General features: G+C 37.6%; 5 protein-coding genes across 6 annotated transcripts; 2 read left to right on the top strand and 3 right to left on the bottom strand.

Annotated features, from left to right (window-relative positions):
* Positions 1–4,741: 4,741 nt before the first annotated feature.
* Positions 4,742–7,260, top strand: LOC120277273 (protein disulfide isomerase pTAC5, chloroplastic). Of its 2 annotated transcripts, XM_039284047.1 has the most exons (6): positions 4,742–5,245; positions 5,461–5,556; positions 5,706–5,825; positions 6,288–6,531; positions 6,796–6,833; positions 6,948–7,260. In XM_039284047.1, the coding sequence occupies exons 1-6, from the start codon at positions 4,781–4,783 to the stop codon at positions 7,047–7,049; spliced, it is 1,065 nt and encodes a 354-aa protein (XP_039139981.1). In that variant the 5' UTR covers positions 4,742–4,780; the 3' UTR covers positions 7,050–7,260. The 2 variants fall into 2 exon arrangements, with proteins under 2 accessions (XP_039139981.1, XP_039139989.1); XM_039284055.1 differs by lacking the exon at positions 6,948–7,260 and having other exon boundaries at positions 6,755–6,833.
* LOC120277264 (pentatricopeptide repeat-containing protein At3g09040, mitochondrial-like) lies at positions 7,259–10,474 on the bottom strand. Its single transcript, XM_039284035.1, is given in 5 exon segments — positions 7,259–8,775; positions 8,777–9,280; positions 9,282–9,737; positions 9,739–9,834; positions 9,836–10,474. Coding segments are annotated over 5 exon segments (3,111 nt in total). The 5' UTR covers positions 10,394–10,474; the 3' UTR covers positions 7,259–7,278.
* A 111-nt stretch (positions 10,475–10,585) lies between these two features.
* LOC120277063 (succinate--CoA ligase [ADP-forming] subunit beta, mitochondrial-like) lies at positions 10,586–14,803 on the top strand. Its single transcript, XM_039283813.1, is given in 14 exon segments — positions 10,586–10,793; positions 10,874–10,963; positions 10,965–10,985; positions 11,539–11,601; positions 11,603–11,651; positions 11,802–11,866; positions 12,367–12,444; positions 12,817–12,891; positions 13,053–13,205; positions 13,328–13,462; positions 13,674–13,838; positions 14,079–14,201; positions 14,346–14,417; positions 14,497–14,803. Coding segments are annotated over 14 exon segments (1,269 nt in total). The 5' UTR covers positions 10,586–10,691; the 3' UTR covers positions 14,575–14,803.
* Positions 14,725–18,291, bottom strand: LOC120277053 (long-chain-alcohol oxidase FAO2-like). Its single transcript, XM_039283804.1, is given in 6 exon segments — positions 14,725–15,227; positions 15,229–16,233; positions 16,235–16,621; positions 17,389–17,592; positions 17,594–17,662; positions 17,976–18,291. Coding segments are annotated over 6 exon segments (2,274 nt in total). The 5' UTR covers positions 18,237–18,291; the 3' UTR covers positions 14,725–14,879.
* Positions 18,292–19,733: 1,442 nt separating this feature from the next.
* On the bottom strand, positions 19,734–22,744 carry LOC120277156 (KIN14B-interacting protein At4g14310). The gene is given in 4 exon segments (XM_039283909.1): positions 19,734–20,285; positions 20,287–20,440; positions 20,765–21,396; positions 21,687–22,744. Coding segments are annotated over 4 exon segments (2,202 nt in total). The 5' UTR covers positions 22,725–22,744; the 3' UTR covers positions 19,734–19,907.
* Between the last annotated feature and the right edge of the window lie 2,035 nt (positions 22,745–24,779).

The raw sequence follows: 24,779 nt of genomic DNA, 5'->3' as shown, positions 1-24,779 counted from the left end.
ATACGAGAATTAACATGTCATACCTTGGAACTTCTTTTGTAAATTTTAGTGGCAATTGCATGAGAAAGTATGAAATTATGAGCAGCAATAAAAGGTTCAGTTGTAGAATCACCGGAAGAACCATTTCCGAATGGCTTAGAACAGTGATCTGGAGGAAATTTACCGAAAATGAAACAAAACTTCACTAAGTCTATCTCCAAATGACTTGAAACAAGCATCGGCAACATAGCATAACTTTTGCCTTATTTCTGGATTGAGACATCCTCCTATTTCTTCTTCAAGTTCTAATGGCATATCAAAGTGATTTAATGTCATAAATGGTTACTAACGACACAAGTAATTACATGTCCTATTCGGATTAAGATTTAGAACTACGCACTCGTCTTTCTTGGCAGCGTAGCATCATACCATCTAGCATGTCACAAATGGCTGTCTTCCTTTTCAATGTATCAATATTCTTGTCAGTTAATATTATTATCACATTTCTAATGAAAAGAAACCTAGCTAAAAGAAGATGTAATATTGAATCTGTGGATCATCTGTTTATACACTGTCCTTTTGCAGTCCAAATCTAGAACATTTTTCACCAGAACCTGGTTTTAACAAACCTTCCTTCGTCCCTTTCAGGCTTGTTGGGTCCTTGGAGGAGAAACCTTAGAAGGGGGGGGGGACTAGGATACTTTAGCTAGGGCCTTAGTTTGGAATGTCTGGGCTTGAAAGAAATAAGAGAATCTTTGATGATTGTTTTGGCTCTTTTTTATTAGTGATTATTAAGATATCTCACATGTTTATACTTTGTGTATCTGCAACTCCCGATCAGAAGAGACAAAAAGTTGGAGGAGTTAGTTCAATTAGTGAAAAGAAGCCTGGAGTTTGAAGAAGCCTGGAGTTTGAAGAACCCAGGAGGGTGCACCGAGAAGCCCTTGATGTTCGAGTGTAGCGCGGGCTAGCTTCTCCTATTGCCTTCACCTGAGTCTCCTAAGGGCCTCCTTTCTTCCCTAGGAGCAGTCCTTTTTGTGCTTGCCCTTCTTTTGATGCTCTAGAGCATGGGCAAGAAGCACGGGCGTGTTTATGCCAGTGCAAATGTTAGGAATTCATTCTTGGGCGAAGCATGGCCCCGACCACAACATGTTGCAACCCAAAAGTTAGTGATTTAAAGTTTTTCATTGGAAAGACTTGTATGAGAGCTCATGTTGAAGAAAGAGAGTGAGAGCACTATTGGGGGAAAACCTCAAGACTTTAAAGAGCTTTGATAGATCCTTCAAGCCAAGCTATTAAAGAAAGAAATGTATTAGCTTTGGATCTAAGCTTTGTAAGCCATTTGGCTAAGTTCTTTTATTGTTTGTGAAACCCTTCGTGGCTTGAAAACTTTGTATAAACTTGTATTTTTCATTTTGACATTATAGTGGAATTTCTCATTGCCTCTCCCTATGGACATAGACTTTTAGAGCCAAACCACATTAAATCCTTGTGTCTCTTTATTAATTGCTTTTATTGTTATATCCTGTGTGTGCTATTGTACCGCGTAGGGTTTTTTAACTACTACTTGTGGTTGACACCCACCTCCTTATTTTTGTTGTACATGTATTTAAATTTGATCACTTTCAATAGATCTGCATTGTTTAAATATATTTATATATATATTGAAAAAGTGGATAAACCACATGCATTAAAAGAAAGAGCAACAAAACAGTCCACATGAAATGGAAGCTAATAAAGTACAAAGGAAACACAATAAGAAAAGAAATACAAGCACCAAAAAAGAAACAAAACCAAACAAACAAAGATAAAAAGATCCCAAGGAGCCTAGGGACCCCAACCTATGAGCAAAGCAAAGGGGCTCACTCCCTACTTTCTCCCTACTCTGCTAGCGCCTCATCGCCTGAATTTGTGCATTGACCGAGGATGACCAGACTGCGTTTAGTTGTTGCAACTGGCCCTTCCAATATGATTCTCTTTGCTTCTGGAGCTGCGACCACCCATGATAGAAACATGTAAATGATTTTGATAATCACAGCAATATAATTTGAGTAAATATTATTAAAGATGCGTGCATCAGCCAAATGTTACGTGTAACATGGCCTAATGATGAGGATCTCGAGCCGCTAAGCTGCTCGGAGAGTCGGGATCTTCACTATTCCACATGTTTTTGTAAAAGTCGGTGGGGGTTCATGTAGATGAAAAATCGAGTAAAAATAATTCGGATGACAAAGAAAGCCATCCGACACTAGAGTAGTGAGATGATTTGAAGATTTAGTGTCGTAGCAACAAAGAATACATATGGTTGTTGGCAATCTATTACAACTTCTTTTCACACAATTTGTCCAAGAGTAAGTATCTATATGTCCGCAAAGCTGTAAGCCAGATAAATTGATCTTTTTTGGGCATAGAATTTTCAAAATCAAGTTGGTTGAAGCGTAGAACACCTCCATGACTAAGAAATCCATAAAAGGATTTGATTGAAAACTGACCATTAACTGTCATACACCACTTTTTGTTATCTCTGGAAGGCCGAGAGAGAGGTTCAATGGTGAGACTCACAGAGATGGTTTGGCTAAAGGAGAACCAAGGCATATGTACCAAATGAGCCAAATCCTTTAGAGAACCAGATTGTTGTTGTGATGTTCTAAAATGCTCAGGCCAGAGGTACTTTGGCGCATAATTGTCTATCCATCTGTCATGCCAGAAAAAGGCAGCTACTCATCATGAATAATAGGTGTAGTACAGGTCCTGGAAGTGGGTAAACACCTAAGAAAACCATTCCAGAAGAAAGATTCCCGATGGGAGAGCCGACATAAAAAGTTCCTAGTGGGGGAATCTTGAAAATAGTTGAATTGGATCACTTTTGACCCACACCAAGGTATACTATATTTTGATAATTTATTTATTTTCATAATTAAAATAAAATAAAATACAATACAATAAGAGATAATACACAAGACAAAAAACACCCCCACTAAAAGGTTGTTGAAGGAATAAATAGATAGATATTGAGGTGCACAATTATAGTGACTTAATGACCCCTAGGGATTCAATATATGAGACGGGCTAACACGCGTGACAATAAAAACTAAATATGTGCACTAAAGATATATCATGGATCATAACTCTGTAATGGTAAATCTCCTTGTCATATAATTTTGGAGGGATGGAGTACACGGTTTCTTTCACAATGTATCAATACTATGATCTAGTGTACAGTACTTTACTATAGCGGACCCTAGTAAACAGTAAATGAAAAATATCACGGGTACGGGGTTTTAAACCCGCATTCACCCATTCACTGCCAAGGTGTCCAACGTCTTCATTGTATGGATTAAGACCATAAACATTACATATTCCTAATTTATATCCAAATCCGAAGTCTCCCCCTTCATCACTTTGTTATTCGATGTAAATATTTATTCAATATATAATTTTAGTTTTTAAAAGTGATTCTTGAATTAGTTTTAACTAACAACCTTATATATGTATATATATAAAACTAAGCATGGATGGCAAGATGTTAGACTTTGTTGAATATGATGCCATTCATATCTTAAAATATGAATTATTAATTCTTTGTTTCTTAAATTGCTGAGAAGATGAGAAAGCAGTAGCCACCAGCAAGGTGAAAAAAAGAGAAGAAGTAATGCCTACCAACTGAATTTGCTGGATGCTTGGAGCTAAGGAGAAAAATAAGTAGATCAAGTGAATGGTTGGAGGCTTGGAGCTGCTATCTTCTCATCTCAGCTGGATCCCCCACTTCGATTTTTGAATCCCTCAAGTACTTGCCATGTGAGGGATTTCAATTAATGGATTTTGTTTTGTTTTACAGTTGATTCAGCTGTAAAACAAAATCCCACGTTTATGAGATTTGGGAAAGTAAAGTGCAAATGAAATCTTTTGAAATCAACAAAGTATTTAACAAATCCCAGTAGTTGCAAATACAATAACCTCTAAATCCAGTCAAATAAACACACCTTTATTTTTTAAAATAAATAAATAAATCGATTCTATAATGTTTAGATAAAACAAAAAAACCATCAAGTGAAAAGCTACGTTTGCCCAGTTTAATTGAAGTGGTTTATCCACTTTTTTTTTTAAAAAAAAAGCTACGTTTGCAACCGCAACAGTAATTAGACAATCATACAAAAATATTAAAGAGAAAATGATGCAAGAGATTTACATAACTTCTAAATGTTAACAGCTGAGTATGATTAATTATTTGTTATCACTTTAAGATGCTCTCTTCTTAAGAGATGCTACCTAAGTCACACATTAGATGATTAAGACTCCTTTCAATACCAAAAAAGATGCACTGTAAATAAAAAGGCTGAGTTTGATTATAGACACCATATCCCACATTCAGTCATACACACTCATACTCATTTTGATTCTTAACTGTAAAAAAATATTATTTGATTTATAAATTAAATAAAAAAAAGCATTATTCTATTTTAAAATGACACAAATATGTTCAATTTCCTCATGGTCTCATAGCTAAATTAAAACTAACGCTCTCATATAAAAAAAGGATAAAAATAATCAGGGACTTCTGTAAAATTTGATTCAGTATTTTTAGTATATAAGGACCAAAAATCAACATTTCAATTAAGATCCGACCCGTTTTCTTCCAAACGGGCATGGATTTTAACTCGCGGATCCGAAAGTGACAACACGTGGCATTTCCTTATTGGTCATTGGTAAAGATGACGTTAATAAAGTGAGCCCGCGAGAGTATCATACGAAACCTTATCCGTTTTCAAGCTCTCTCGATCTCGAGCTCGAGCTCGCTTCAATGGCGTCCGTCCTCGCACTCTTCGCAGGAATCCACAGAGTTCCATCGAAGTCCAGATTTCCGAACACCTCCGGTGCTCGCCGGAGAAGCGTTAATCTTCGAATCTTGTCCCCCATCTCTGCCGCCCTATCCGGTTCTTCATGGGAAAGGGAGGAGGAGCGGTGGCTTCGGGAGGAGCAGCGGTGGCTGCGGGAGGAGCGAAGATGGCTGCGTGAGGAGGCGCGATGGAATTCTGAGAGGGAAGCGCTTCTTAAGGAGATTGCTGCCTTGACGATCCGGATCCAGGCTCTTGAGCACCAGCGCCCGCGCTCGATGGTGGAGCCGGCACCAAGGGCAGTGCTGGTGGAAGAGACGGAGGTGAAGGAGTTGGTGCTGGAGGAGGACGTTAGTGTTCCTCAAGTTGAGATGAAGAAGAAGAGAGCTTTGAGGAGGGGGTCGGAAGGAGACGATGTCCGAGAGATGCAGGTCTGCGTGAAATCTATGCTATGAGATTGAAGGCGAGTCCTAATTTTAGTGAATTAAATCAATATTGAATTTTAAAGCTCATTGAACTTTAAAATTCGAATTTTTATAGAGAAATTATGAAGTAAATGAAATGTATGTCTGTGTGTGTGTTTGTATGTATGTATGTAGGGTATTCAGGGCTGAAATTTTTGGTTGATTTTGGTTTGATAATGCAGGAAGCTTTGCAGAGATTGGGGTTTTATTCTGGAGAAGAAGACATGGAGTATTCGAGCTTCTCAAGTGGGACTGAGAAAGCTGTGAAGACATGGCAAGTGAGTGACCTCTTGTTCCTTCAAAATCCAAATTTGAGAACAAATTAGTACTATGTTTTGGCTGGTGCAGCTTGCTTGTTGGCTGTATTCCTGCATGGCCATGCCATGAGTTTTGAGAAGCTTTTGTTATTTCTTTTCATGGTTTATAGGCATCTGTGGGAACTCCTGAAGATGGAGTGATGACAACAGAGCTTCTGGAAATGTTGTTTATGGGGAGAAAGATTGGGGTTGCTGCCCTGAAAGATGACCTTGTTTCTAACGCCAAAAGAGTATGCTTTTTCTCTCACTTTTTAATGTTTAGATTTTATGTGATATATGCATTGCATGTATTGCTGCATGAATATTGTTTAACTGGTTCTACTGATTTTCGTAGATCTGTTTAGTAGGATTTTTTTAACCTTGTTGATTTTTGGTGCTCTGTTGTACTAGTAATGTTTAATGTATAGTGCTGATGATGCTTTTGTGTGTCAGTAATGCTTGATTTTTAGTGTTGATGGGGCCTTTGTGTATCAGTAATGCTTAATGTGTATTGATGGTGATCTTGCCTTTGTGTATCAGTAATGCTTAATGTGTATTGATAGTGATCTTGTGTATCATTAATGCTTAATGTGTGGTGTTGATGGTGAACTTGTGTATTAGTAATGCTTAATGTGTGGTGTTGATGGTGATCTTGTGTATAACTGATGCTTAATGTGTAATGTTGAACTTGGATCGATTGATGCTTCTGATAGGATAATAAGAATGGAGCACCAGTTGTGTCTATGACAGAAATTGCTGATGTTCAGCAGACTGTCATAAAGGAAAGTGGGACTGAAGAAATTGAGGTATCCCAACGGAGAGTCTTTCTTATTGGAGAGAATCGCTGGGAAGAACCCTCAAGGCTAATCGGAAGGGATCAGCCTGCTGCAATAAGCAAACCTGTTTCTACAAAAAAATGTCTCTCCTGTCGTGGAGAAGGCCGGCTAATGTGCATAGGTATCTTGTGCTATTCCAAACTTCCACTGATGTAGAATTAGGATTAATCACGTGGTGAGAGTAAAAATATTAAAATTTCAATTCCTATCTCCTTTTCTTTTTGATGAACTTGTTCCATTTCATAAGCACTCTCCAAACCCTGTTTCTACAAAGGATTGTGAATTGATGTCGTTGTTCTTCTCATAGAATGGATTTGAGCTCACAGAGTGAAATATTCATGTAGTTGGTGGCACTTTGTGATTGAACTGCTTCTTTTTACTGCAGAATGTGACGGCACGGGTGAGCCAAACATTGAACCACAGGTCAGATGGCCCACGATGGTTGTCGTTTTTCTTTTGTGCTTACCATTGTTGTACCTGTACTTACGTTTTTGGACACAAACTGTGTTTGAAGTTTGAACACTTACTTCCCTGCAGTTCTTGGAGTGGATCGATGAAGGAACAAAGTGCCCATACTGCGAAGGACTTGGATACACAGTTTGTGATGTTTGTGGCGGGAAGGCGACTGTAGAAACTTGATCTATTTCCTTCTCTCCCAACAAAATAGCCATCAAGATATTTTCATCTTTGTAAAAATATGAATTTGGTGGTATTAACTGTGCAGCAGAACCTCATCAGACTCAAAATTGTGCAGACATATTGTACTCCTGTATTTATAGATCAAATTTTGCTGTGTATTTATTGAATACTATTGATGAATAATTAATACAATATTTTTGTAACATGAGTACATTATGATGCCTTGAACTCATTCTTCATCGAGTTGAAGTAATTCAATGTCAGCAACATCACCTTCATTTTTCATTGCCATTGTCAAAACCTTCAGGGCTGCATGTATGTCCATATAATCAGGGTGCGTTTGATCTGCTGCAACAAATAAACTAGTTTTCTTTCCGGAAACAATCCAACTGCAACCAGGTGACTTCCTCACACCTCTTTCTCTCATTGTTTCTCTAACTATCTTAGCACCCATCCAGTTTCCTGATGCTGCACATATATTAGAGAGCATCACATAAGGCGAAGAATTATGTGGTTCAAGCTCAATGAGCTTCTCTGCTGCATGCTGGGCTCGGGCATCATCACCGTGAATTCGGCAGGCTCCAAGCATTGTCGCCCAAATCACACCGTCAGGCTTAAATGGCAGGTCATTGATGAATTCCTCAGCCTCTTTAAGATAGCCACCGCGACCGAGTAGATCGATCATGCAAGCATAGTGATTGGTTCTTGGAGTTATCCTGTACTTATTCACCATCACATTAAACAGATCACGACCCTCGGAGACCAGTCCTCCATGGCTGCAAGCTGTAAGCACGCCAAGGAAAGTAATGTCATCAGGTTTTACTTGCAATTGTTGCATCTGCTGAAAGAGATTAAGCGCATCACCGGCATATCCATTCTTCGCGTATCCAACAATTATCGAATTCCATGTGATGACATTGTGTTTGTTCTTCAGTTCTTCAAAAACCAGGAAAGAATCATTCACATCTCCACACTTAGAATACATGTCAATGAGTGCACTGGTTGTATACTGATGTGAGCAGAAACCAGTTTGAATAATGAAAGCATGAATCGTTTTACCGACTCTCAGATCAGCTAAATCAGCACATGCTTTAAGAACACTAGCAAAAGTTGCTTCATCTGGCATGATACTGAGAGTGTTGAGCATTGTACGAAAAATTAACAGTCCATCTTCACTTTGACCATTCTGAATATGTCCTGAAATAAGGCTTGTCCACAATACCAAACTCCTGATATAGGACATCTCATGAAAAAACCTGTTTGCATCTTCAATGGCCTTGCACTTCAAATACATGCCTAACAGTAAGACTCCTAAGAATTCATCGTCGTCAAGGAGGCCAGACTTCAATATATGGCTGTGCACTTGGTTTCCCATTCTTAATCCCAGAGGCCCAGAAAATCCAGACAGAATGCTTGCAAACGTTACTCGGGATGGTTCAATGTTATCTATTTGCATTTGCCGAAACACATTGAAGGCTTCTTCTTCATTACTGTTTTGTACATGACCAGTGATTATAACATTCCTTGGAACCAAACTTTGCTCAGGCATTCTTTGGAAAACTTGTTCAGCAACATCTATTTCGCCGTGCTTCGCGTACAAATCAATAAGAGAACTCCCAACAGAGACATCAGATTCAAGATCAAACTTGATAGATAAGCAATGCATCTGTTTTCCTTCCTCCAAAGCCTGTATATTAGTGCAAGCACTGATGATGCTAGCTAAAAGAAACCTCATCAGGAACCACTCTTTCCAATCTCATTCTTCTGAACATACTTAAAGCTTCATCTTCGGCTTCATTGCGAACAAATCCAACTATTAGTGCATTCCAGGAAACAATGTCTCTACTTAAAATAAGCTCAAATTGACGTTTAGCATCATTTAGTGCCCCACATTTGGCATACATATCAACAACAGCATTACCTACAAACAAACTTCCATCGAAATCACCTTTAACTACAGCAGAATGTAACTGTCTGCCTAAATCTACATTTTCGAGCATCGCACAAGCACTGAAAGCACTGACGAAACTAAACTCATCCAGTTGGAGCTCAGCTCTCTTCATTTCAATATACAATTCAGTAACTTCATTTGGATTGCCATTCTGCATATATCCACTGAGCATCACATTCCAAACAACGATGTTCCTTTCTGGCAACATGCTGAACACATTGCTCGCATCTTCTATCCTGCAACATTTGGCATACATGTTTATCAGTGAACTTCCAACGAAAGACATTTGAATCCAGACCTAGCCTAATGGCCTCACAGTGCACTTGTTGTCCCTGATAAATGGCCATTAAATTGGCAATAGCACTCAACAGACTTCCAAGTGTTGATCTTGTAGGTTTCACACCCTTCCCTCTCATTTCCCTAAAGAGCTCAAGTGCTTCATCCTCATGCCCATTTTGTGCATACCCTGAAATTATCGAATTCCAAGCAACCTCATTAGGACTAGGCATCTGCATGAACAAACTCCGTGCATAGTCTAATCTCCCTGAACTCAAACACGCAGCTATAACAGTGACAAATGTAACTTGATCCGGCGTGCCACCTACATCGCGCATTCTCAAGAACAATTCAAAAGCTTCCTCTGACATACCAATACGTGCATAACCAGCAATCATTGTTGTCCAGGAGATTGTATCCGGACAATGAACTCCATCAAACACAAGACGAGCATCAAGCACATTTGTCGCACTTTGCATACATATCGATCAAAGCTCCTTCGCAGTGTGAACTTGCGCAAAATCCCAACTTGACAACGTCACAATGGATACATCTTCCCATAAGCCAATGCCGATAACCTCGCACAAGCAGACAGCGCAATGGCAAGACCAAACTGATCAGGTGTACAGCCAGAACACTGCATTTCCCTAAACAAAGAAACAACATCCACAGGCGTTCTCCATCTAGCATGAGCTGAAAGGACTGAATTCCAAGCTGATGCATCACGCTCAGCAAGCCTATCAAACACTTTCCATGCATTACCAAGCTCACCACACTTGGCATAGAGATCAACAAGCGCATTTCCAAGGCTACCACCGAACCAAAAACCGAACTTTAACACGCGACAATGGATAATTTTGCAGTGCAGCAAGGTCTTGATTCTTTCCGGCGTTTCGTCGAACAAGTTGCGTGCACGCAAAGAGGCGGCTTGTTTGGCATAGGAGACGATGAGATTGGTATAAGAACAAGGATCAGGGGGCAGTGCATTGGAATTTGAAGCTTGGTAGTGATCAAATGGAGAAGAAGAAGGAGAAGGAGAAGGGATTCGAAGGAGAGAAGAGCAAGATGAGAGCTTTGGCGAGTGAACGAAGCTTTCTATACAACGAATGGCATGCATTTAAACGTAGTAGCACTCCAATGGCTTCATCAGTGTCTCTTGTTGATGAATTTAAACAATTTGGACTGGGCTTTAGTTCCAGCCCAGCCCAGCCCAGCCCAAGCCCAGCCCATTAATATTGACCCATGGGCTCAGTCACGTGCGAGACATCACGCATTCGAAACGTTCCTTCTTTTTTTTGGTCGTAGTCCAAGCTCTCGTCTCGCCGTGGAAAAACAGAGAGCTTGCGATCTTTGAAACGAAGGAGAACAAGAGAGAGGGAATTAGGGTTAGGGTTAGGATTTCTCTTCGTTGAGTAATGGCGTGGCGATCTCTCGGTAAGCTTGTCTCTCAATCCCTCTCCGCAGGAGGGAGGTGGCAGCAGCAGCAGCTTCGTCGCCTCAACATTCACGAGTACCAGGTCTTCGATCGTGTTTTCTTCGTATTTTTGGATGTTATAGAAGGGTAATGTAGTGTTTTGAGTTGTTTGGATAATGGCAGGGTGCTGAATTGATGGGGAAGTATGGGATTAATGTCCCAAAGGGAGTTGCTGTTGCATCGGTTGAGGAAGTGAGGAAGGCTGTCAAGGATGATTTTCCCAAATGAAAAAGAGGTGCTTTTTTGCTTTTTTCTTTTTATATTTTTGTTGAATTTTCTGTACGTTTAGTGATGCTGGTGATGTCTGTAAATCTTTGAAACTGCGCAATAGGTATATTCCTTCAGTGGGATTTTACAATTATAGGATGTGCCTTGTTTTTGTCTGAAATTATTTGGTTATAAGTATGAAATGGATGTGCTGGAATTTTGTAATTGCAATGCTGGTTGAGATATGTAAGTAGTTGATTTACCTTCATATAGTTGTTGACTGTTGAAGATGAAGAATGGGCATGGGCTAGATTGTTGGTCTAATTTTTTGGGCTTTGTTGGTATTCTTGTGTGTGTTGTTAAGTTTTGCATATCATCTGATTTTGTAATGTCATGGTTTACATGTAAGAAGTTTTTTTTTTTTATTTCATACTTTTATATAGCTAATGCGCTTTTAATTTTTTGCTCATAGCCTATTTCTTTAGAGTTAAAATGGTGCTTGGGATCCCTTTTATTTATTTATTTATTGGTTTGCGATTTTTCTTAAAACATAAAGTTAGTTTGAAACTCATATGTTGTAGGTTGTGGTTAAAAGCCAAATTTTAGCTGGTGGTAGAGGTTTGGGAACATTCAAAAGTGGGCTTTAAGGGTGGTGTACATATTGTCAAAGCTGAAGAGGTAGAAGACCTTGCTGGTATGTGAACGGTCCCTCTTTTAATACAATGCATTACACTTTTTGTATGATTTTATATTGTTGATATGTTTCAGCTCTACATGGCCTTTCTTCTTGAATTTATATCTTCAAGATCAATTTGAACCTAACTCATTCTGTTATTGCGGACAGGAAACATGCTAGGTCAAATTCTTGTCACAAAACAAACAGGCCCACAAGGAAAAGTTGTGAGCAAGGTTAGAGATTATTAGTGTCTATTTTTCAAGGCAAAGGCCGATTGTTTCAGACTATTATTAGTTTATTCAATTTTATCCTGGGATGATCTGCAATATGAATTTGGGTAGATGTAAGATGCACTAGTCCTTGTCTGGTCTATAACATCTTCATAAAACTGACTAGCCGTATATGTTGCTCGTTGCCACAACTACTGAGCTTTCCATGGGGTTCTGTTTTATACCAGTATATTGTCATTTACACTCATTATCCATAGTGATCAGGAGCATTTATTACTAAGATGGCTAAGTCTGTTGTTAAGGAAGGGAACCATGATTTTTGGCATGTGATATTGCTGCTCCTACTTGAAAGTTGACAGATTAGAACAATTTTACATCATTTTAATCAACTAATCATACTTTTTTTGTGTAATTTTTAAATTGTCATTTAATTTTAATTATGTTGTTGGAACTATTCTAATTTTCTTGATGGAAAAGTATTTGACTGCCCCTTTGTTTTATAGGTCTACTTGTGTGAAAAGCTGTCCCTCGTCAATGAAATGTACTTCGCAATCACACTTGATCGCACATCCGCTGGTCCAGTATGTTCTCATATATAGTTCGTCTGCATACCTTCTGGCATCTTTCATGTGCATTACATGCTTTTCGGAAAGAATCTTTTTCATATTTTCGTATTTTACTATTTCTCAATTCACTTATGGGAAGAGTTAATTGTATAAGTCCCCTCTATGTTCTGTAGATAAAGGGTCCCATCATTTCTGGGAATACACATTGTGACAAATTCATATTTTTCACTTCAACTGTGTTCGTTATACTATGAGTGATGAAGATGATTTCCTTAAAATTAGCAAACCTTTTTTTATGGATTTCCCTATTCAGCAAAATATAAGGTGACAGACTGAGATTGTCAACAAGTTCTGTACTGTGCCTGATACGCTCATCTTACATTTCAGATTATCATAGCATGTAGAAAAGGGGGAACTAGCATTGAAGATCTTGCAGAAAAGTTCCCTGACATGATTGTCAAGGTAATATTTAATTTTTTCTTGGGTTTAGAGATGGCATCCTTGTGGGATGATCATCATTTCAGATCCTTGTTCTGTATATCCTGCTTGACACATGTTTCTTCTTTGGTTAGGTTATTTTAGATTTTGTTTTTCAAATCCGCCTTTATTCTCTCATTGTGAAGGTACCAATTGATGTTTTCAAAGGAATCACTGATGAAGATGCAGCTAAAGTTGTTGATGGATTGGCACCAAAGGTGGCTGACAGAAACACTGCGATAGAACAAGTGAAGAAGCTATACAACTTATTCTGTGAATCTGATTGCACATTGCTAGAGGTAATGGTGTGACATGGCATCAATCCAGTTGCAACTACCTCATGAATGCATTAATGACTATTTCCTTTACTGCCTCAGTTTTCTCTCATTTAATTTAGCATGGCAAAACATCTTTTTGACAGATAAATCCAATTGCTGAGACAGCTGATAACCAGCTAGTAGCAGCAGATGCGAAGTTGAACTTTGATGACAATGGTGCTTTTCGGCAGAAAGAAATATTTGCCCTCCGTGATTCATCACAAGAGGACCCCAGAGAGGTGAGATATGCATTTTTGTACACTGTGTGTACAGTTAAAGCAGAGCAGCTCTCTCAGAGGTTCAATTTGCAAGATTGTGTATTCTACTGAAGTGAGAACAGAATTATCGTGACTATTTGTCTATGTCTTTGGCCTCAAAACATTTTGGATCAGAAAGTAGTTTTGAATGAGCTTAAATTTAAGTTCTAATAGGTTCCTTTTGTCCCTTAAGGTTGCTGCTGCTAAAGCAGATCTGAACTATATTGGACTGGATGGAGAAATTGGATGCATGGTGAATGGTGCAGGATTGGCAATGGCCACAATGGATATTATAAAACTGCATGGTGGTACACCTGCAAATTTCCTAGATGTTGGTGGGAATGCTTCAGAAGGCCAGGTGCAAATTCTGTTCTGTTATTTATTTGTTTAATTTTTACAGTTTCTTTTATGTGTTAGAGTTATCAATAAATAAATAAATTAGTTAAACCAGAAAGAAAATGTAGGATTGAAGTTATATTCCAGCGTTCTTTTCCTTACTTTAAAGAATTTTCTATTATTTTTAGTGTTGATTTGCTCCTGTCTGCTATTATACTGAAATTTTCTTATTCTTGCGTATTGTTTAAAATACCAAGCTCAGGTGGTCGAAGCATTTAAAATATTAACGGCTGATGATAAGGTCAAGGCAATTTTGGTCAACATTTTTGGAGGAATTATGAAATGTGATGTCATTGCAAGTGGAATCGTCAATGCTGCGAAGCAGGTACATTGTGTTTTTTTACTTTGGATTAGATATTATACATAACTAGATGCTGCAGAATTACGAAATGTGTTAAATTCAATAAGATTATTTCTGAATATAAAGAAGACACCCCCAAAATTTATTGGTTTTGTGCTCTATTCTCAGGTTTCATTAAAAGTACCAGTTATTGTTCGTCTGGAAGGTACCAATGTCGATCAAGGGAAGCGAATTCTCAAGGTACATACACTTAAAAAATGATTAGTTTTTTAAAAATCTAGTTAATATAAGAGCTAATATTAGCGCCATGAACCCGTAGGAGAGCGGGATGACTTTGATTACAGCCGAAGATTTGGATGACGCCGCAGAGAAGGCAGTGAAAGCATCATCACAGTAGACGCATAATACCTTGATTTCCCTTTTTATTTGGCTGAAAAGAAACCCAATGAATGATGATCCATTGGCAGATACATTCAACTTGGAGTTGACAAACAGACAATAAAACAGATAACCAAATTTTTTCTCTTCCAAAGAACAGGACTGGCTGTATTTTTCTCAGTTTTCCTTTATTGTAATTCAGCTACACTGGACCTTGATTTTGTTAAAAGAATCATTCAGTTTTCTTATATTTCCATAGGAAGTGAAGAACATCATCATAAATTATTCGGCAATCGGAAATGAACTCCAGCAAACAGGTAAACATCAAATGCTTTCACTCTGCAAAGATTCTGCAATCTTGTTAGAAAGACAGTAAGCAATGGATTGAATTGTGATCATAGGATTCACTCCAAGTGCAGTAGGAAACAAGCTCCCATCACAAACAAACAATCCCTTTGCCTCCCAACTCTCTCCATTCTCATCGACACCACCCTTCTCTTCACTAACACCCATTCTACAACTCCCCATTTGATGAGCTGTAGGATACATACTCCATAACTCCTCTCCCGACTTCGGTCCCCCGGCACAAACTACACCATCCAAGAACTCCTCCAACTCCTCCTCTTTAATCCCTTTGCATTTCATCCTCTGTCCATCACTTCGGTAAGTACCCTACTTCCACTGCTCCGGCAGCAACTAGTATTCTAAGTGCTGTCCTTAGTCCTACAACCAAGTTTTCCTCGTCGAACTTGTCGAATGCATAGCTTATCCTCCCTTCGCCTCGCACTGATCCTGAACCTTGATCTCTAACAAGCGCAAACAAATGCGCAGTTCTACTGTATTTCAGCATCATTTCTTTCATGTCCCTTCCTGAATTCCATGGAAATATCGAAGCAAATGAAGCAGGACCAACTGATGGTGCCTCTATAATGGCTCTTCCATTTGCTACTTTATGCAGTGATGTTATGATCCCACCTTCAAATACTCTGCCTTCAATTTCTGATACTTTGTCTGGAAAGTATCCCCATGCAAATATGACAGGATGAAGATGAAGATTCTTGCCAATGTTCGAATTCTTTAACCCGCTCGCCATTAGCAACGTCGGAGTAAACAGTGAGCCACAAGCCGAAATTGTTATCTTCGATCTTACTTCCAATTTTTTCGTCACTGCATTACTTGAAAAACTCGCAAACAATCCTACACATTTCATTTTCTTTGAATCCCCGGATGTGCTATTCTTCTCTAACAGAAGCTTTTCGGCTTTGCATCCTGTGATGATTACTGTACCATTGTTAACTGCATCAACTAGCCAAGTCGTATCAGTTCCCTGTTTCTCTCCGGTACGGCAACCAAAGCAACAAGCACCACAGTAATGATTCTCTGGACAGTTTCTCGGCACTGATTCTACATCGAGACCGAGATTCTCACATCCTTTTCGAAGAATTTTGTTCTGAAACCCTTCTTCTGTGCAACGTTCAGTGACTCCAATCCTTTGACACACTGCATCCATTGCTGATGTATAGTCTGAGCTACTGAAAAGCCGGAGATGATGTTCTTCAGACCATTCCTTAAGAACATGGCCCGGTGTCCGAATGCAAGCTGACCAGTTAACCGCCGAGCCTCCTCCTACTGCAGTACCAGCCATAAGCATCATTTTGCCATCAAGACTACTGAAATTTACCACCACATTCATACAGTTGATCCAGTGAAGGGCCTTCTATGGATGTATAGTCATCAGATGTGAAGTAATTGCCTTTTTCTATAACAACTACTTTGTGACCTTTACTTGCAAGCACAGCAGCAGCAACTCCACCACCGCAGCCTGATCCGACGATCACTACATCACATTCAATTCTGTATAAATTCTCATTAGAGTTTTCTGTCACTTTGAGGCCCTTTTCAGTGAGAGATTCAAAGAGCGATGAATTTGTTTGGTTAATACTTTCTATAATTCCTTTCTCAAGAGGTCTTTCCCGTCGTTCTTGTGTTTCTGATGTCTTCTTTGATGTTGTTGGTAAGTAGTATCCAATTGCTTTCCATGATGGATTTTCTGAATGTTCATTAGTCTGCATTTGAAGGAGTTTGCAAAATCATGTCAGATGCTTTCTTGAATGCATTATGATTCTAGTTTATTTTCTCTTTATATCAACAAGAATCAAGTGTATATATAAAACTAAGACATCAGGAAATTATTTTATGTGTTATAATTCTATAAAAGAAATTTATAAAATCAACTCTACCATCATTGATTTATGTATGGGAGCCATAAACAAAGCAGAAACACAAAAGTCACTGAACAAAGCCAATTAGGTGCCAACAAATCTAGAAAAGTCACAATCAAACTTCTTGAATTTTCAATTTGCATGTTGACTTAATTGAATAACCACAGATGGCAATTGGATTGTTTTTCTTTCTCCAAAAGTACCAATTGGATTGAACTTTTCTTTCTGTTTTTTTCCCTGACATCTCATCTAGATGGTATAATTAAGCGAAAAATCAATTCATAATCATCATAATGAATAGTTGCATTCAGACATAGGCTTCTCAGAAGATTTTTCCTTTGTTTCGAACTCATCATAATTAAAACTGTACCACATGTCCAAGGAATATATATTAGGCCGGCACTGACAGTTGATCATTCAATTGGTATGTGTACAACAAAGACAAACAGATTGATTTGCAATTTAAGAATGTCTCATTTCATTGGCATGTTCAATACTTTCACTTTTCACATAATTCAGTAATTTCATGTTTCTCATCACAAGCACACACAACCAAAAATACGGAAAATGAAAAATTTTGTAAAGAGTTTTGTGGGAGAAGAATCAATTACCATAGAGAAGAAAACAAAGAAGCAGATGATTTTGACCATGAGAAAGACCATTCTAAGAGTTTTGAAGCACTTGCCCTTTGTCCATCTCTTCAGGACCTCTTCTCTCTTATCCAAACTCATGTCTGAGAATTTATTAATGAATGGGAACCCTCTGTGCAAGCTCAGAGTGCCACAAAGGACAAGTGTTCCTAATCTTGTTGATAGAAAGCCATAGAACAATCTTCACCAAAACTAAACCTTCTGAAATTGATCTCTTCTCCAACATCTCTGCAACCTGTCCTCATAATTTAAATTTAATCTCAGCAATCAAGTGAATAACTTTTAAAAAATTTACAGACACTAATTTAATGACCAAATTAACAACACTGAAAATCATAGAATTGAATACAGTGATGAAACTCTCTATGAAGCAATTAAACAAGAACCTTGAGTGCAATGAAAATCATACAACACTAAAAATCATAGAACAAAACAAGTGTAAATAGTGATGAAACTCTGATTATCAGAAGAAATTGAATAACTTTCATCATAAACAACAGCATTGAAAAAAAATTCATAACAAAGACAAACAAAAAGAGGAGAAATACCATATCAGGGATTGGAGCCTGAGAAGCAGAAGCCAAATAGAAAGCTTGAATGTTCTTGCAAAGTGATTCCTCCTTGCCACTACTAACATGGGCAGCCATGTCTGGCAAAGAAGGGATGAAAGCTTCACACATGGCTGAGAGTGATTGAAGTTGAGGTGCTGAGAAGCCATGGTTGAAGACAGTGCTCTCTGTGATGCTTCTTCCTCTTAAGAGAGGGTGGCCTTGCACTTGCTCCTCTCTCTTCTTCATCATCTCCTCCATTGTTTCCACTTCTTTGCTTTGAAAAAGTCTGGTCTTTTTTATGAAGTTTTCAAGAGTTTGGATTTGTTTTCTCTGAACATATAAAACAGAGGATATATATATATATATATATATATATATATATGTTTTTTTTTTTGTATTTATCTTTAATTTTGGATTTGTTAAGAGTAGTTTAAATTTTTGGTTTAGATAAATATTATAAATTTTTTTATAATATATATATATATATATATTATTTAATTTAAAATTAATAAATTATTGGGTTGTTTTCTGCTGATCGGACCCTGTACAACTTGATAATTAATATTTGGTATTTGTTGACTTAGATTTTTTTTTTTAAAAAAATTAATTTAATTTATTTATTAATATGCACTTTAATGAATAGAAAATAGATTACCAATCTCATTCATTGGATATTATTCTTATTTCGGGGAGACTCGAGATTGAAAAATAAGAGCACTATATTATTTAGCTTGTGAATACGCTCCATATCAGTACATATCCCTAATTTATTAACTTTAAATAGAGTGTTTGTAGCCTAGTGTTAAGGAATATATATAGTAATTAGTATATATATATATATATATTATAAATAGATTATATATATATATATTATAGAATGTATGGAAACCGTAGTATTTAATTTAAAATTAATAAATTATTGGGTTGTTTTCCGCTGATATGACCCTGTAAAACTTGATAATTAATATTTGGTATTTGTTGACTTGGCGAAATTTTTTAGAAGATTAATTTATTATTTTATGTACACTTGAGTGAATAACAAACAGATTTTAAAATAAAATAAGTGCAATTGATGTGAGCATGATATTGATATTGTTGTTTCTTCATTGCACAATTTGCACTTGAACAAAGAGGAATATTTTATATGGAAATTAGTTGCCATGCTTCAATTAATTACGTTTATTTTCTTATAAAACCATATCCGAGGAACATTAATATTTATAAATAATAAAAGAGAATATTTTTAAAAATACTATTTCATTCTCATCTTTTCTTTTATAATAACATAATAATAAAAGGAAAAATGGCGGTAAAATAATATTTTCTTTGAAATATTTCAGTTAGCATCAGGGTACACAAATGATTTTTACAAGGGTGTTTACACAATAATACACTTTTTACAGGGGCATTTATGCAAATATATATATATATATATATTTTGTCTTTTATAGGACAAATAGATAACTGATGACTTTTTCTCACCGCTGCGGCGCTGCCGGCAAAACAAGAAAATTGTGACAATACATGAACATATAAAATTGATACATAGACCAAAGCCACTAGGTTTGAAAAAAACTCACATGAGACATTAACTCCGCGCACATCCTTGTATTTTTTTGTAAAAAAAAAAAATTAATACATAGAGATCTTCTTCATATTGTTCTCAGAACAATAAGTAACACATCGAAGGTTCAGACTAACTCTGATGTACATAAAAACTTGAAAAATGAACACAACCATGTTCCAAACACACACTGATATGAATTGCATTGATTGCAATTTCCTTTTAAGTTATACATAACAAACCTCCAAAGAACAAGAGCTTGATGTCTGAATAACAACATAAACAGGCACAAAATTACAGAAAGAAACAACCATAACATAAATATTAGAGAATTGATTTAACACCTAATTGAAGCTTGAGATAAGCTACAACAAATACTTCCACATTGCGGGTCGATCTCTTGATATAATGAGTGCTCTTGATCCTGAATAATCAAAAGTTGGGCGGTATAGATTGTCCGGGCCAATGGTCTCCTTTGCTTGCACTATGTTGTTATGATCGATGCGGGTTGATTGCTTAGATTCGTCTTGAAGAGTATCAAATACAAACAAGCCCATGCCAGATATGCCCATGGCCAGATTGGAGTTGCCCCATACTTGAGTTATGGATGAGTGATGATAGTGTGAGTTGGATTCTGGAAGAGCATATGTTGCAATGAGGTTTCCTTTGCGCAGTGAGAACTGTTGCAGGCTTGACCGGAGGTTGCTCCTCACTGGAAGTCTTGCTTCTGTGCTACCAACGAAAAATGGAGTCTCCACGGGAGAAGATTGAGTGGCCGTTGCCTCCATACCGGGAAATTTTAAGGCCAATGCCAGATGGAAGACGGAAATCAAACACATTGACACTTTCTTGATTGCAGAACACGCCATCATGTCCTTCAGCTTCAGATGAACTCACTCTGCGTTCAAACAAAAGAAGGGTAAGCAGATCAAAAGCAGAAATGTTTCCAAGTTCTCAACATAAACAAGATTGGAATGTACTACAAGACAGTGGTACTTCCCATGATAACTAATTGAATTTTTCACTAGATTCAGGTTAATGTTTCACTCCTTGAAGGTTTTTAACAGTTCTTGAGTGGCTACCAACAAGAAGCTAATAAATTTCACTAAGCTGGTAAATTATACTGCTATACAAACCAAAGATTTGCAAATCATAATCCTCAGTTGCTTATCAAATTGTAGAAGAGTGAAATTTAAGAGACACGAGCAGAAGGATATATCACCTCTGGCGAACACCTCCACCCAGTTCTGCATCGGTGTTGTTCACATGGAGAGCATAGACCTTTTTCCCCGCAAAAGGAACAGATAACAACGGTTGCGGGTTGAGTGAGTTGACATCCCAAAGACTAATTGCTTCTGTTTCTGCTATAATAACCTTCCCTCTGCTTCTCCATTGCAGAGGACTAGTGTACTCCATGCCCACCACCGGGCTATTGACTTCCCATTTCATCACGAGATCACCATCACGAATATCGTGAGCACTAACAACCTTCTGTCGACTAGCTGTTGAAAGTAAGAGTGGTCCACAGGGCCTGTACCACCATTGCCGACCCTCAATGGATGATGTCAAACATGAAGTACTTCTTCTTTGCATAGACACATTGGACACAGGTGCAAGAGCCACCCTGGATGTTGAGATCGAGACCGGATTAGGACTTCCATCCTCTGCTTTAAATGCTTGAACACGTTTAGTATAGAAATCCCATGAGCAGAAGCCATTGTCCAAAGTATTCCCTGCTGATGCCGCAATAATGTATTTTCCGGAACAGCCATCTGCACCAGGGGCTCGCACCAGCCAACAGTCACCCCATAAGTTGTTTGACACTCCTACAGGAGGCTTGTATAAAGATTTCTCCTGAAGTATAGAAATATGATGCAAGTGAATAATCAGTTCATAACTTACATGAGTGAATTGATGCGTGAAAAAGATCTAAATCATGGCAGGAATATGATTTCCATCAACTGTCAGATGAATGGAATGAAATGGAAAATGTTATTTAAAAAGGCTCCAACAATTCAAAGTGGGTAAACTCTCACAAAATGCTAGTCATCTAACAATCTAAGTTACCAGATTACTAAAAAAAATGACCACACAGTAAAATAAGGCTCAAAAGATAATTAAAACAATGTTAAAAAAAAGTGCACCTCACAGTTTGCTATATCATAATAAGAACAAGAACCATCATCATGCGCCAAAAGAACAGCTTCCCCTTCAGAAACAAACCACCCGCCAGTTGAGGTCTTGCAGCCTATCTCAAATAGTTCATTTGTACTAGATTCCTCAGTCTCCTCCTGTAGGATCATCACAGGCTTATTCTCTTGCTCATCAAATTCATCGAGCTTCTCATTAGCCATCAAAGAACTATCCTCATTCTTATAGACACTGATCACCTTCTCTGAAACCTGCTGAACTGAGGAAGAATCTGTCTTCTCCATAGCTAATTCACGAACTGTGGAGGAATCTGATTGCCGGTCTCCAGTAAGAGAAGCCAAAAACTCTATTGCAATGGGGTTTTCATCAATGGGGCTCACTGACCCACCTTCTGTCTTCGAAGAACTGTTGTTCAATGAAATTGGATTTGTGCCTCCATCTTCCTCTCCTGCAGAACTCAGTGATGTTCGTGTTCTAAGCAGCTTGTGATGCGGGAAAAACCTTGCTTCTAACTGCTCATGATTCAATCCTTTGGAAGAATGTTTTGATTCAGCGGCATTCACCACATGCTTAATTTGTAAAACGTCACCTAAATTTAATTTAGTTGAACTAGCTTCACCTTGAGTAGCCCCATCCATCACCTGACCCACAGCTTTCTCAAGTCCAGTGATTTTGGTCTGAATGTCAGAAAGAATGAGTTTGGACTCATCCTGCTTATTCAGATCCAGCATCTCCTTTGTTCTTTTGATCTCCGATGCAATCTTCTGAACTTTCCCTTCTAACAGAGCAAGCTTCTCATGGAGCTTGCTAGGGTACTTGTCGAAAACCTGAATACCCTTTGCTTTTTCTCCATCGAGCTTTTTTTCATTCAAATTCTCAAAAACCTTAATGCCATCTGTGACCATTCCACACTTCTGCTTCTTATCCTGAACATCAACACGCAGAATGTCTTCACACTTTTCCATGACTCTAATAACAGTTCCTCCGGATTCTTCTTCTTTGCTTTCTGCTTTCAAATCCTTTCTCTTCATCCTTCATTGCAACACCAAGATTGGGTATAGGATTCAAACCCTTGCTATCATTTGAAGCCTTTCGATCTATACGTTTGGAGGTAGCTTGATCCTTGCTAATACAAACTGTTATCATTCCACCCTTATCTCCTTTCATTCTTTCTGCAGCCAAAGGAGGAGCTTCACTTCTCTGGTGATCCGAAAACCCTAACACCACTGATAGATTTCCGACCAGATGATTTCAGAGTGGATTCAAAACCACTTTTCTTAGAAGAATCCTTCAAAGCCAGCACAGCCACAGGATCTACAACCTTATTGCCAATTTTCCCCGGATTCACATCTCTAAATTTTCGATTTGAATCAAAAGCGCTGTCTTTTTTACCAAATTCCTTCGAAACAACACTCAAGCTCCCATCTTTCCTCACACTCCTCCCCAAACTCCCATCCGAAATCCTACCACTACTCCTCCCAGCTTGCGCCCCCAACACCCCAACAACCTTCCGATCCTCCGAAACCCTAGACATAACCCCCAAACTCCCATCTTTATCCGCTCCCCTAGGTCTGCTAACACTCCTCCTCTCAACCCGAGATCCAGACACCAACTTCGACATCTCCGAAGAGGAATTCAAGGGCTTACCTCTCAGCAACGATGAAGTCGACCATCGGAGCCCGGCCTGGTTCTCCTTGCCAGAGATAGGCGTCCTCCTCATGGTGCTGCTCTTCTCTTTGGGAGTGCCATCGGCGAGGGCGAGGGGCTTCTGGGGCTTCGCCGCCATGATCTTTCCCCCGCCCCCGCCGCGATCCTTGAGGCGGGACGCCATTTTCTAGGGTTTTTTTTCTACTCTTTTGGATTGGTTTTGATTTGAAGGTTTTGGGGCGAGATTTTGGGGATTTTGGAGCGGGTGGGAGCTGGAAATTTGGGGATGATTTGAATTTGAAAATTTTTGAATTTGGGGAGCTCTTTTATTTATTTATTTATTATTATTATTTATTTATTTTTTGATTCTTTCCCTTTTTAATATAATTATTAATTGTAGGGAATTAATTGGTCACAAATTTTGTAATTTATATCATAAATATGTAATCTAATTTAATTATACTTTTTATTCATGATGTTTTTTTTATTTTATTTTATTTTATTTTTTTTTAACAAAAATTGTATAAAAGTCAAAATAATTGTAAAAATAAATACAAATGATCACATATACAAAATATAAATCAAAATAATTATAATTATCATGGTCAAAATCTAGTAAGTGAATATCAATATAATCAATTTTTGTTTTTAAACTTGAATGTTTAAGCTTTAATTAAAAATAAATAAATTTAAAATACTATTTTTTTATTTAAAAAATGGTTATAATTAATCATCCATCTAGATAATAATACACTGCCTGTTGGTAATTGTTTGAAAAAGAATGAATTAATTAAAATGAGAATACTTTTTTATATGAAAAAAAATTCTCAAAAAAAGAAAACATAGTTTAAAATGAAGATGCACTCTTAATAATAGGCCCAATGGTATGACATCAAAGTGTAAGGGGAGGTCATGGGTTCAAATCTCTCCCCCAACTGTTTTACAGATCTTGTTAAATACAGCTTCATCGGGATTCTTATACTACTCTCATAATGTCATATATCTGTACATCCGGGTTCAAGATCTTGTTTAGATCGTTTATATTCATAAAAAAGTGACATTGATGCCCATTATTCAACTCTTAATAATAGGTTTTTATTATTTGACAATATGGACAAGCCACATCTTAGCCGTTTATGTTTAAAAAACAATTCTAATTGATAAAACGATTACTTTTTTTAATAAAAAAATGCATAAATTATTTGTATGAAAAAAAAATCAAATGGATGAAGAAAAACACAACTCAATTATTGTATAAAGTTAGGATACATGGCTCATAAAAAAAATCAGACAAATAGAAATGGACTGTCAATTAAATAAAAAATATAAGTAACTTTTAAAAGACATTTATCCAGAGATGAATCATTCAACAAGGGCGATTAGGTTTTTTGAATTTTTAACTATCGATTAAATTTTGTATTTTTAGAGTTTTGACAATA

This window comes from Dioscorea cayenensis, chromosome 2 (assembly GCF_009730915.1).
Source record: "Dioscorea cayenensis subsp. rotundata cultivar TDr96_F1 chromosome 2, TDr96_F1_v2_PseudoChromosome.rev07_lg8_w22 25.fasta, whole genome shotgun sequence".
Lineage (NCBI taxonomy): Eukaryota > Viridiplantae > Streptophyta > Magnoliopsida > Dioscoreales > Dioscoreaceae > Dioscorea > Dioscorea cayenensis.
This window is presented reverse-complemented; position numbering and strand designations above follow the sequence as displayed.